The sequence below is a fragment of the Maniola hyperantus genome, chromosome 8 (assembly GCF_902806685.2).
Source record: "Maniola hyperantus chromosome 8, iAphHyp1.2, whole genome shotgun sequence".
NCBI classification, from domain to species: domain Eukaryota; kingdom Metazoa; phylum Arthropoda; class Insecta; order Lepidoptera; family Nymphalidae; genus Maniola; species Maniola hyperantus.
The window spans coordinates 11,906,182-11,919,949 of NC_048543.1; the positions used below are offsets into that span (position 1 = coordinate 11,906,182).

At 39.9% G+C, this 13,768-nt stretch overlaps 2 protein-coding genes across 2 annotated transcripts in view; one reads left to right on the forward strand and one right to left on the reverse strand.

The window, feature by feature from the left end:
- The window catches only part of Mdh1 (malate dehydrogenase 1), a 129,604-nt gene that overhangs the window by 89,572 nt on the left and 26,264 nt on the right, over positions 1-13,768 (forward strand). The gene's annotated exons all lie outside the window — the stretch shown is intronic.
- Positions 42-8,179, reverse strand: LOC138402645 (double-strand-break repair protein rad21 homolog). Its single transcript, XM_069500152.1, has 8 exons — positions 7,893-8,179; positions 7,459-7,586; positions 6,396-6,435; positions 4,741-4,864; positions 4,522-4,599; positions 3,727-3,922; positions 2,387-2,425; positions 42-1,709 (listed from the first exon to the last, which is right to left on the reverse strand). Exons 1-8 carry the CDS (start codon positions 8,027-8,029, stop codon positions 1,552-1,554), a joined length of 900 nt encoding a protein of 299 aa, XP_069356253.1. The 5' UTR covers positions 8,030-8,179; the 3' UTR covers positions 42-1,551.

Here is a 13,768-nt window from a genome sequence, read left to right on the forward strand (position 1 = left end):
TGGGGCTCTTCCGCGGGTTGTCCATTTACTTGCCTGTTATTGCGAATACATTATCATGTTTACAAAAACAGTCTAAATAGAAAGCGGGAACTACCCGGCAAGAAATATTTTACATTGAACTTTAGAAAGAGAGTTCTGCTTCGTAGAACGTCGTCCCTGTCACTCGTAGTCATATATTCCTTGGTCATACAGTAAGTACGCGGCAGAAAATAATGTACATCGACCTTTAGAATGAGATTTCGACTTTGTAGAGCGTTGTCTCTGTCACTCATACCTATGTGACGTTTTGTCGGACTCAACAACAAAAACAACGCTCTACAAAATCACTACCTCTTTCTTAAGGTCGAAGTACATTATTTTCTGCTGCGTATTGTACCTACCTATGTGACGTTTCGTCGATCTCAATGAGACAACGCTCTACGAAGCCGTTCTCTTTCTAAACTCCGATGCGCAATATTACATGGCTGGTTAGGGTAAGCGACTTCATCCGCATGGATTTAGGTTTTTAAATATCCCGTGGGAACACTTTAATTTTCCGGGATCAAAAGTAGCCTGTCTTTCGCCGGGATGCAAGCTATCTCGGTACCAAATTTCATCAAAATCGGTTAAACGGGTGAACCGTGAAAAGCTAGCGGACAAACAGACCGACAGACACACTTTCGCATTTATAATATTAGTATGGAAGTATAGATGATGAGTACAGAGTAGCTAAAATTCGGCGACACGTTGTCTGGATCTTAAGAAAGCAGATAACCATTTTCAACTGTATTCAGAATTTTGTGTTCCAGCCGTAGCTAATTTTTTTTTTTAGAAAAAGGCTGTTTTGTTCAAGTTAAAAAACGTGACACCGGAATTACTTACCTTAACTTACTTGATAGGTATTTCTATCTAAGCTAATAGGAAATAGGTAAGCATAGGACAGGAAAAAATGTGATGAGATGAAAAATGGATAGTGGGATAATTTCAGAAAAGTTTCTGCAATCACGGTGTAGCTCAGCCATGAAAGTTGAAAATGCGCAGTATTCCATTAAATCATTAAATACTGACTTAGACAGTTCATTTTTGTCAATATTTTTCATGTGGCATGTATCACTCTAACCGCCGCACTCAGAGTCGTTAATCGTTGCTTAAGATTGAGTTAAAACGAGACAGATTTATGTGAGAGATATAGCTCTGTCTCGTTTAACTCAATCTTAAGTAATGATTAAGCGACTGGGGACATACGCAGATTGACAGAAGTTTATCTGCGTCTGCGTATGTCCCCAACACAGGGAAGAACTATCAGCGACTATGAAGTTTGGATCATGGCGGCATTGGGAAACAAGGGTGTAAAAAAGCTTACGTCAAAGTATAAAGGCAATTTTTTTTATTTTCTTCGGAATAGTATTAGAAATCACGTCATACATTGCTAGACACTTAGTAGCGTGGCAACCCCCTGCCAGACACCCAAAGTTTTACAACTTATTAAAGTGATCGTTCCTCCCTGTGTTGGGGAGAGAAACTTACAGCTTTTACAAAATATCGAAGGACTGGCACGCGCTGGCTCTCTCTCTATTGCGCCATGCCGACCATTTTTTCAACTTTCATGACGGATACCGCAACTACTGTCATTACCAAACAAAGGCGTGACAAAGGATAAACAACTAACTTTTGCGGTTCAGGAGCGGGCAATACGGGTGGCGGGATTTCGGATATATTATCAGGGATCTCTGCAAAAAATACGAGTTAAAATGGTGGAATTGACAAACACATTTATTTTGTATACATATATCGTATTTAAGAAAATCAACTTTTAGGTACCTAGGTATCTGTATGGGCCTCTAGTCACCAATATCTTTCATTTATCTATTTATCGAAGTAACGTAACAAGCCTATCTATCGACTATTAACTTTGGATGGACGGGGAACCTTTTAATATACATATTAACTTATTGAAAAATCATTATTTAAATGATAAGAAAGCTTGGGAATGAGTTGCCTAACAGCTTTGATAGTTCTAATAAGTTTAAATGATTTTGTGAAGTGGTGATAGTAAAAAGAATACCCGGCTGAGTTTGTTGTGGGCTCTTCTCAGATCTGAGCGCGTTTGGAACCTTCGTAATTTTAGTTTTTAAGTTTACGTAATTAATTATCACCATCATCATTCTCTTACAAATCACATCAAACAAGTTACAAAAGTTCTTTTGCAGAAGCTCACCAACATAGACTTCGTCCATCATGTTAATAGTATGCGACAGGTCAAGATGGCCATCGAGTAGGGAACGCCCCGCACACCCGCCTCATTCCCCGATTGCCATCTCAACCTTTCGCGGACTATTGCTATCTAAACTGCCCTAGCATAAGTTATCGAATCTAAATGGACGAGGAAACCCGACGCAGTAAATACCTTTTTCGAAATCTGTCAGTGTTGGAGCTTCAACTGCAGCTGTAACAATTAAAAATATAAGTTTACTTTCAATTTTTTTGTACAGTTCTTGCATTTCACGACGGCGAGTGACTCACGCTTGTGTTTAAGTCGTATCGGTATATGTAAGGTACACAAATGTGTGCGCTTGCTCGCGAATGATTGGTCCGACATGCACACACAATTACGCAATGACTATGTATACGTTACCACAAGGTAAAGTTCACTCGCCTTCGTGAATTGCAAGAACTGTACATAAAAAAGTTAGTCAAATACATTTCCTATAAACTCTGGCAAGTATTATAGTGGTTGGATTTATTGTGCAACTGATCGGTGAATAAGTCGAGTCATCATCATCATGATCAACCCATCGCCGGCTCATTACAGAACACGGGTCTCCTCTCAGAGCGAGAAAGGTTTTGGCCATAGTCTACCACGCTGGCCATGTGCCGATTGGTAGACTTCACACAACCTTGAGAACATTATGGATAACTCTTAAGCATGCAGGTTTCCTCACGATGCTTTCCTTCACCGTTAAAGCAAGTAATATTTAATTACTTAAAATGCGCAACTCCGAAAAGTCAGGTGCGTGCCCGGGATCGGACCCCCGACCTCCGATTAGAAGGTGGACATCCTAACCACTAGGCTATCACAGCTTTTTCAATTGAGTCATCTGTACTGATCAATCTACGGTACAATTCCGGCAGGAAATGTTGCACATCAAACTTTAGAAAGACACCAGTTTAATAAAGCGTTGTCTCTGTCTTTGAGACCGACAAAATGTCACATAGGTACGAGTGACAGAGCTCTATTAAGCTGAAATCTCTTTCTAAGTTCGATGTGCAATATTTTTTATTATACCCATATTTCTAAAGTCATATATCGTGTTCGAATATCCTCTTCATTCACGATGTATCGTGGTGTACGAATCTAGCTTTATTGTGCAAGTGCAACTGATATGCAACTGATTAGCAAATAGGTAAGTCGAGTCGGCTGTATATATCGTCTTCAGATATTTTCTCCAGTTGCGCGGCATCGTGCGGCGCGAGTCTAGATTTGTCGGGCCACTAATCTTCACACTATGGATTTATTGTGCGACTGATCGATAAATAAATCTAGTCATCTGTACTGGTCAATCTAGGAGGTACTTACATTTTGTTAACAGTGACATATCGTGTTCGGATATCCTCTCCAATTGCGCGGCATCGTGCGGCGCGAGTGTAGATTTGTCAAGCGACTAATCTTCACACTATTGATTTATTGTGCGACTGATCGATAAACAAATCTAGTCATCTGTACTGGTCAATCTAGGGGGTACTTACATTTTCTAAACAGTGACATATCGTGTTCGGATATCCTCTCCAGTTGAGCGGCATCGTGCGGCGCAAGTCTGGATTTGTCATGCGACCTCTCCGTGGAGACTTCAAGCGGCACATCGAGAGCGCTTTGTTGCATCATAGAGACCTCATGAGCCAACATTATCTCGACAGGGTCTCGGTTGAGCTCCCCGAAACCATCCTGTAAGTTCATAAAAAAACAAGATTGGTTACCTATAGTTCGCGACAGGTTGAGATGGCAATCGGGGTATGAGGCGGGGGGACGGCCCGCACACCCGCACCGGGTTAGCGCAGGGGGGTGTGCAGGGTGTTTCCTCCCCGATTGCCATCTCGACCTGTCGCGTACTATACTTATATTTGCAAATTCCAAAACATTTTGATTGCTCCATATAGTAGGTACTTAACTAATGCCGATAGGACAGTAGTAAAGTTATCGGCAGTGGTTTTGCAGAGAACTAAAAAAAACGGTCAAGTGCGAGTCGTAACTACTCGCATACGAAGGTTTCCGTACCATCGTACAAGAAATAACACTTTAATTTTTTTAATTTTTTAGTGGTTATTTTGAAATTTTTAGCATTTGTTGTTATAGCGGCAATAGAAATACAGATTCTGTTAAAATTTAAACTCTGTAACTATTACAGTTCAGAAGATACAGCCCGCTGACTGACAGACAGACGGACGGAACGGACGGACGGACAGCGGAGGCTTAGTAATAGGCTCCCGTTGGCACTCTTCGGGTGCGGAACCCCACAGACACGATATTTCATATTATATACATACATCTATCAACCGTATTTCTAGCAAACTTGGTTCTCTCAGTGTGATGTCTTCGACTCGAGCGATCATGTCCTGAGCATTCTGAAATAAAAGGATTTATTTGGTAAAAAGCATGAATTCTTATCAATATCCTGGCAAAAAAAAATATTTCACCCCGATCCGTCCTTTCACCTTTTCTTATTACAATATTTAGATTCTCAATTTAAAAAAATGTGTACCCACCTCTTGAATTTGCTCTAGATTTTCTACTTCCGGTGGCAACTCCTCAATGACAAGACTCGGCTGGGCGCGAGCAACTGTCCGCTGACGCCTTCTTTGTACTGGTGCACGTTCCAAAAGCGAGGTCCTTTAACAGTTACAATGGAGAAAATATGTTTTAAAATGTTATTTTAAAAGCTGTGATAGCTTGTAGTCAGCCTCCTATTCGGTAGGTCGGCGGTTCGACCCTGGGCAAGCACCCCTTAGGGCGATTTCAGACTAGCGTATTTTTTTGCGCGTATACGGTCGTTTCAGCATACGAGCTTATACGAGCTTAGAAACGCGTCAACGCTCGTACGAGTTGAGCGTGTGCCAAAAGGCGCGCCTATACGCGCCTACATGCGCTTCCAAAAACGAGCTCATACGCGCGTATAAGGGCCCTCGCCCACGGCGACTTTTTGTAGCGATACAGTAGCGATGCTGTCGCGCTTCCGCATCGATACAGTCGCGAAGCGGTCGCTAGCTGTGTGCCCTCGCCCACGGTCTCAGATTCAGTCGCGATGCAAACGCGATATTGTCACGCTTCTGTGTCGATGCAAACGAGAAAAAATGTTGCACTGATGCTCGGTTCTCTATTCACGCGCCACCCTCCCTCCGTTCTTCCCCCGATGTCATCCGACAAAGTCGCGCGTTTGCATCGATACAGTCGCGATGCAGTAGCACGTTGCAAATGCGACTAACACGCGTTAGTAGTGACGCTGGCGTGCGTTTAGTAAACGCGCGACAGCATCGCTACAAAAAGTCGCCGTGGGCGAGGGCTCTAAAACGCTAGTCTGAAACCGCCCTTACCTGTAGGGGTTATGTGCATTCCACAGACCACCACCTATAGATGCCTAATCACCGAACACCCCCGCTCGCCAAGCTTAGGAACATGCTTAACATAAAAGTCGATCCACGCCTATTCGGTACCCTCAATCCGCACATTGTTTTGATTACGTGTCTTTTAAGTCCACCAATCACAACAAAGCATTCTCCCATGTTCCCCGTCAACATTTAACGATTTTGTTTCATGCTTTGAATTGTTCGATGAGTTGAATTCTCTGTGGTGCAAGCAATTATAGTCGACGCATTTTAAACTGAGTCGTTGAGTTATCTGTTTCGTTCGCACTTACAGGTTGTAGGTAAGTGCGAGAGAAACAGACAGATAACTCGACGACTCAGTTTAAAATGCGTCGACTATAAATGTCCAGTTCTCCATAATGTCCTCAAAGGTGTGTGAAGTCTGTCAAACCGCACTGAGCCAGCGTGGTGGACCTATACCCTTCTCATTCCGAGAGGAGACCTGTGCTCAGTAGTGGGCCGGTGATGTTTTGATCATGATGATGATAATGAAACACATTTTTAACCTAATTTTCCACACAAAAACTATCAAATATCAACACATTAATTTAGTCACGATAAGCTATTTTATTGTTTTGTACTGTACCATAACTTTAAGAAAGGAAAATAAAGTTATTATACTATCCGCCGTACTCCTTAATCGTTACTTAAGATTGAGTTAAACGAGACAGAGCTATATATCTCTCACATAAACCTGTCTCATTTTAACTCAATCTAACGATTAGCTACTCTGAGTACGGCGATATATTACTTATATCCTAAAATTATTTGGAACTCACTTTGGATTTCTAACTTTGATGCTAATGTGCATGACATCATCTGAAATTATAAAAAAAACCATTTTTTATTCTCATTAATCATCAAAACCTGGAGAGTTGCACAAGTTATTTTTTATCCTGGAAAATCAACTCATGGTTCTCATGTGATTTTTAGAAACCTAAATTCATGTGGATGAAGTCACTGGCATCAGCTAGTCAGTCAGCAGTAGCTACTGATATTATTTATTAGTATGGAGGAGCTGATGCCAGTTTTAAAAATTATTATTTAAAAAAAAAGAAAAAAATTATAAATGCGAAAGGGTGTCTACTGTCTGTGTCTGTCTGCTAGCCTTTCACGGCCCAACTGTTTAACCAATTTTGATGAAAGGTACAGAGTTAGCTTATATCCCAGGGAAGGACATAGGCTACCTACTTTTTATCCCGGAAAATTGAAGAGTTCCCATGGCATTTCAAAAACCTAAATCTATGCGGACGAAGTCGCAGGCATCATCTAGTTTCCTATAAATTATTGTACTGATTTGAAAAAGTACTTTTATTCCGACCTTTTTCTTCTTTTCAGGGTTCCTGAAGGGTGTCAACAGGACCCTATTACTAAGACTGCGCTGTCCATCCATCCATCTGTCTGTCAGCGGGCTATATCTCATAAACCGTAATAGACATTTGGAATATTCAGTGTATGCTTTTTGGTGTATTGCTTTATCAACAAATAAAAAAATTCAAAATTACATGTCAATTTAAAAAAAGTACATCATCTTGAACAATGGTGCAAGTGTGTGCCCTTTGTGTGCAAGTCCGACTTGCACTTTTCTTTAAACCCATACCCTTATCGGTTTCCACACAGCTAAATCACTTGGCAGCATGGCTTTGCTGGTAGGGTGGTAATTAGCCATGACCATAGCTTCCCACCTGACAAAACCCATGACTGGTATTCCTCTTTCCCCTCCAACTAAGTGTAAAGCTTGTGCTAGAAGCAGGACAGTAGCACAATGTGTGAGAGTTGAATTGTCCTTCAGATTCAATTCCACTCCTTGAATGTTGAGCTATTGAGTCTCATTATACTCACGAACAAAAACTTGAACTTTTTTCTGATAAAGTCTTGCAAGCCCTCTGAGTAATTGTGAGCTGAGGCGGAGAGAAAATCTGTGTGATGGACGACCTGACTCGTCGTTCAATACTTTCTGCAAATGGTCACTGAAAATAAAAGTGGCCATCTATTAAATTAAGATTATATATTATATAGTATTATAGTTTTAATTTGCCAACTTTATGTATGTAATTTACATATTATATGACGTATACATATGTTGCTGCATGTTGGGATTAACATAAATGATTTTCCTTTATTTATTTTTAACTTTTTAAGATTTATAAAAATAAAATGGCGGCCGGCGGGAATTGGGTGAAAAAGGATGGTGGAGCACCGTGTTCGCCACTTTGAAAAGGACGCTAAAGGAGGATGATAATGATGCTGACTAGATTGATAAATGAAGTAATTACCATATTTCGCGAATATCTTGGGACCAAAGTCGCTGATTACGGTGGGTAAACTGTTTGAAACGTAAGGGCCATGAATCTGCGATCCAACACAAATAAAATCTGCCCCCTTTCCGCAGTGAGTCGACGGGATAGAACATTTTCTGTTTTTATTAATCAAAATTCACGAATTATGAATAATATCGAACACACGAACAAAAATAACAATGTTTGAAAGAGTTTAGTAACCACTTTGCAAGTACTTGCAACAGAAATTAGACGTAAATCAAAATCACCGCCACACCGCGCCGGGCGCCAGCAAAAAGTAGGTAGCACAGAGTACATTGAATATAGGGTATAGAGTTAACACTCAGATTGATTGCATAGCGCCATCTAGCGATATGTGACATCCCTAAAGCCGAACAAATCGCGCTCCTCAGGATATTTCTTAAATAATATTATTCCCCAAAGTAATTTCCAAAAATCAAATCTTAATTGATTTGACTTTTAGAAATTACTTTGGAGACAGTGGAATTTGAATTACTTTAGGCAAATAAAACAACAGTGTAGCGATTAGACAGTTTTTTATAATTTCTTTTATTAAATAGATTAAATGCCAACATTTTAATTATATCACCTTCGTCTTAATCTGAAACTTCAATTCAAAATAAGCATGGCACACTCGTCGGTTTCGATACACATAGTGAGGATCCAAAGATGTGTCTAGTCCAACAGCTCGAGTCCACGCAAGATACAGATCCATTTCTTTTTTAGGATTGAGAAATGAATATAGAATTGTACCATCTTTGCCTGAAAAAAAATTGTGAGAACTGACCACATACCGTTGCATAAATCAATGAGTATTACTACCAGCTTCTGTTTATGACTTTGTCTGCGAGGACTTTAGAATTGGTGCATACCGCATAATATACCATCTCTTTTGCTAATTAACCTAATCCAAATTGTTTCTTTAATTGTGATGTGGTAACAAACATCCAAAATTACATATTATCTAAATATATAAAAGGAAAAAGTGACTGACTGATCTATCAACGCACAGCTCAAACCACTGGACGGATCGGACTGAAATTTGGCATGCAGGTAGCTATTATGACGTAGGCATCCGCTAAAGGATTTTTGAAAATTCAACCCCTAAAGGGGTGAAAGAGGGGTTTGAAATTTGTGTAGTCCAAGAGGGGTTTGAAATTTGTGTACTCCACGCGGACGAAGTCGCGAGCATAAGCTAGTTTATAATATAAATAATGAAGAGCAACATTTAATGAAGCTTTTATTAGACCAAAGGTCAGATACAGAAGGAGACGTACTCAAGACAGCAAATATAGTGTGGAGCTACCTTACTATGAAGCCCTAACCACCAGTAGCTTAACCGATGGACTCAAGTTTTTAATATATCAAACGTTTCATAACACTGTTAAAACTCCTCTTTTCGTGAGGAAATCTGCATCAGTTTTTAGCATAGACACGAAGGCGACGAAAACTAATAATTAGTCTTTGCTTTAAATATGACGGTTTTACATTACAATAAAACCGATATTATGTGCCGAGAGGGAAAACATACAGCATTTATGTATGAAGAAGCAATTATGTACTCACCGCATATATGCGCGCTTCATCCATAAACATGTATATTCCTATGCAATAATGTAGTTTACCTTACCGGATATAGGGGCGCTAGTGTCTCACCCAGCAAGGCAGTGAGCCGCTGCCATCTTGGATGTCATAGTCTTCACCAGGAAGAAGTTCCTGCAATGCTGTATGTTTTCCCTCTCGGCACATAATATCGGTTTTATTGTAATGTAAAACCGTCATATTGATGTGCCTCCGGAAAACATACAGCATTTATGTATGAAGACGTGTTTGTTATCTGCTGGTGAAATGTATTACCCACAACGCTATGATGAATCAAAGGGAGTTAATCTGTCAATTGAATAACAAAAATATTAATCGTTAAGTTAGATCAAATAACCACGTCCCCTTCCTTCATTGTCACCTATTAAAGTTATTGTTATTTCTAACCAGGGTTAATAAGTTAAAATATAATGTCTAAAAGACAAACAATTTAAATGATTTATGTCTGTAATTTTGATAAGGATTACTAAAACTCAAACCGGACCATATAATGATTATATTGAAAAATAAGCTTCAGTTATTTTGAGATCTCCGGGCAATAATGATTTCAACAAGAGTGTCTGGTAATCTCCAGTTACCACGAGATACGAGTATATCGTCCATTGATTGGTTATCTGTCCCCAAAGAAACTACTGTTGATCCACTGATGAATCCCTGGGGATACAGGAATGCTGCCACATTGCTTAAGAACTGAACTGTTCCAGTGATCTATTACAGTACGTGATGCGGCTTCAGTTTCATTACAGTTGGTGATAAAAAGATTACAATATATTTAAATTCTTAACTTCATTCTGTTTGACCTATTTTCCTGTGTCAAAGACATACATGTAGTACTACTGTAGTATACTAGTACATTAATAGAGAATTATGTTTTCTGTTATACTATTATGTTTTGAAAGTGTCCATCCGTATTTATGTTAAGAGTGAGTGTCAGTCTTTGGGCCAAATAAAGTATATAATATATTTTTCCCGGTGACACAGACTTTCAGTTGTCAACCCTTCGTTCCAGGGCAACAATTGTCCATATAGGTTCGTCTAGATATCTCGGGAAGTGTGTGCTTAAATGAGAGCTTCTGTAGTTAGCGCTTGAGCTCTACCTTAAGGTCCTGTATGATAAATGGTTTAGTAATTTTGAGTTTAGCCACGTCAATAATTGCCTAGTGTCCACATGTGGATCATAGAAAGTTAACCGCCACCAGGTTTCGCACCAGTTTAACCATTTTTGATGTCTGGTAGGTAGGTAGGACAAAAATTGCTTCCAACAAGCACCTGTTCTTTACTTCTCGTATAGACTACTCCTTTATTTGGGCACCCATCCTCAATTTTTTCAGCTTCCGTGTAAATGTCTGGTGGACACTAATGTCGTGACATCTATCAGAGTCCCTGATAGGTTCTATAGTTCATTTGAGCTCTGCTTTCAAATCTTGAAGCCCAAAGGTCTTTCACGTGCCACATTTAAGTACACCCCAGCTGCACTTGTTCAAGTAAGTCAGTACTTTTGGCAATTAGTTTGGAGAAGAAAACACCCATGCTAAATTGATGTCTCAATGACCTGTTGAAAGCATCTATAACTTGCCGATCAATCTTTGCAGTCGATAAAGACATCACACCATCTTTATTCCCTACTACAGTAATCTGTTGTGCTGCAACCAAATCGATCTCGGACGGCGCTTGAGGGAAAAGATGACACTCTGTGGGAGGTTTTCCTCGTGACAGCCTTGAGCCAATAATGTAATCTGTTATGTGCGGGAGTTCGATTGTTAGAATCAGTAAAACCCACGACTTTGTTCATTAAAATGAACGTTAGAACGAACGAGTGAGTGAACGAATGAGTGTTCGATTGAACTAAGACTTGCGATTTTTACAGAGTTCTTGTGCTGTCTTCAATTGCCACTATAACTGCATAAAGTTCCTTCTATTGCTGTGCTATCATTTTTGATGCACTCACCAAGTTTCTGGCATTAATTTCCCGTTTAATTGGGCACTAAAAGCCAATCAGAGGCATTATTCGCCAAGCAGTGGATGGCAGGTTTTAGGTGTACATATTGGCAGCCTGAGACATGTGGTTCCGCGCCGCCATGTCATTCCCTGTTCCACGATTGTGGATTCAGCAGTCTAAAACATATTATCGAAACGTTTGAGGCGTATTTGGATCTGATCAGAATGTAGTCTGCTTCTGGGAGTTACTAAACTGGCGAAGTCTGACTGTCCTAGCAACCGTTGCATTTCGTGAAGAGTGATTTCAGATATTTTCAGTAATAATTCTCTCAAAGGTCTCGTTGATAGTTTTTTACTCTTTATTATGGGCAAGAACATTGAATTTTCTTATAGTCTGCCAACGAATACCCAGGTATTGTAGGTCTTGTGTGAGTGTTAGAATTGACTTTTAGTAATTGATCCCGATGTTGCTTAACTTCGGTGATCGGACGAGAACCGGTGTCTTCAACATGGTATGGACGTTGGCTTTTGGTAATTGATCCCCCTGCCCCGAAGTTCCAAGGACCTCACGCTTCCGCAGCGTGAAGGCATAACCTGGATTGGTCTTAGTTGACCAGAATTGCCAGCCCAGAAGTTCCAAGTGCCTCACGGCTTCCGCAGCCTGAAGACATAACTTGGATTGGTCTTGATTGACCAGAAGGAAGTCGTCTAGGTAGACTAGCACTCGACATTCCTTCGCATGCAAGGTTTCCGCAACCGAGCATGTTACAGGTGGGGCGCTGCCGCCAGACCCAAAAATTAGACAGGTTGTCCAACTTTTGTTGTAGAAAGCTACGAACCGGTATGACAAATCAGACGGGATAGTTTTGTTTCACAAATTTGTTTCGTTCTCGAGGGTCGAAAATCAGACGCATCGATCCAACGTTTTCCTTCCGCAGAAAAAGCTCGGGGATAAAACTGGGCATTTCCTTGTGAACCACTTCTACTAGTTTTGGTCCAGTAATTCTTGTGTCATTTAAGTCGCGACAGGTGACCAGGTTGCATGTTGCATTATTTGTTTTGTGGGCATTACCGGGGGTAGTTTCTTGTATTAGGGTATTCGAAATACCGTAATTGACATTTACAAAAACTGTTTGCACCAAAAGCTTGCCAACGATATTAGAATGTCATTACATAACCTGTAACATATTGTGTTGGATAGGTTTTTCAATTGTAGGCATTTATAGCTGTAATATTTATAAATATGGGCCACCAGGGGATTGCATAAACGCAGTGAGTGTTGCTTTATCCAAAAAGAACCTCGTCACTATTGTTAAAAGCCAATCCGGTATTTAACAACTAGTCAAATCAGTATCCTATAAAGCGTTAAAACACACGCTCAGCACGCGAGGCCCCATGAAACACTGGCATGTGACGTCACAATGATTTGACGTACTTTTCCAGCTTAATCAATAATTTAAAATGGTTATCACACCCAAAACTAACAAAGGGTGCGGACCTCACATATCAGATATGTGAGGTCCGAGAGGCTTCCAGTGGAAGACCCTCCATTCAGCCATCACTGAGAAACCATTCACTTTTGACATATGCAAATACCGTATCCAAAATTTCCTTAGAGTATTTAAAATAAACATCTCCATGAAAATTCTGTCTGATATTCATCTCCTGCGCCTTACATAATATATTATGCTATACATTCGCCTGTTACCCAAACAATTTGTAAAGTTTGTTCTGATAATTTTTAAGACAAAGATGATTTGCTGAATGTTATTTATTTATTTAACCATCTTTATTGCTAATCATTATATTCAAAAGAATAAAAATGCAGGAGATACTTAGACCAAAGGGCGACTTTATCATCTGAATGTTTCAGTCATTTATTAAAGGGGGTATCTGGATTCTTAACTGAGTTCTGTTTGGTATAATAAAGCATTGGTGGTAACGGCCATGATGTCATCAGTGGGGCCAAATAAGTGTTAGCTATTGTTTAGTGAGTACAGTTCTCCGTTATTTTCAGTTTACGAAACCCCTTTAAATGAGCAATTTAACCAATGTCTTGTTATAACCAACATCTCGCCACGTGGGCGAGATAAAATGTTATCATTCGATTCACTGGCGTAAAATTTAAATTGCACTCAATTAACTTTGTACATAAAATAAATAGATTCAATAACCGATTATAGGTAACCATTGGGACTTTTCCTCGCCAAAATTTGTATTAAAGAAACCTAGATCCAGATTTAGATTTCGGTGTCGGTGTCGACACGTTCGTCAACCAAATCGCCATTTGTTTAATTTGGTTTCTCAATTAG

What these genes read in the sequence shown, in the direction of transcription:
- LOC138402645 (XM_069500152.1), bottom strand. Translation starts at nt 8,029, where the DNA reads ATGTTCTATCCCGTCGACTCACTGCGGAAAGGGGGCAGATTTTATTTG. An exon ending in CAAGATATTCGCGAAATATG is followed by an intron (nt 7,587 to 7,892) that starts GTAATTACTTCA and finishes TTTTATTTTCAG; the next exon opens with TGACCATTTGCAGAAAGTAT. An exon ending in AAAAGTTCAAGTTTTTGTTC is followed by an intron (nt 6,436 to 7,458) that starts GTGAGTATAATG and finishes TTATAATTTCAG; the next exon opens with ATGATGTCATGCACATTAGC.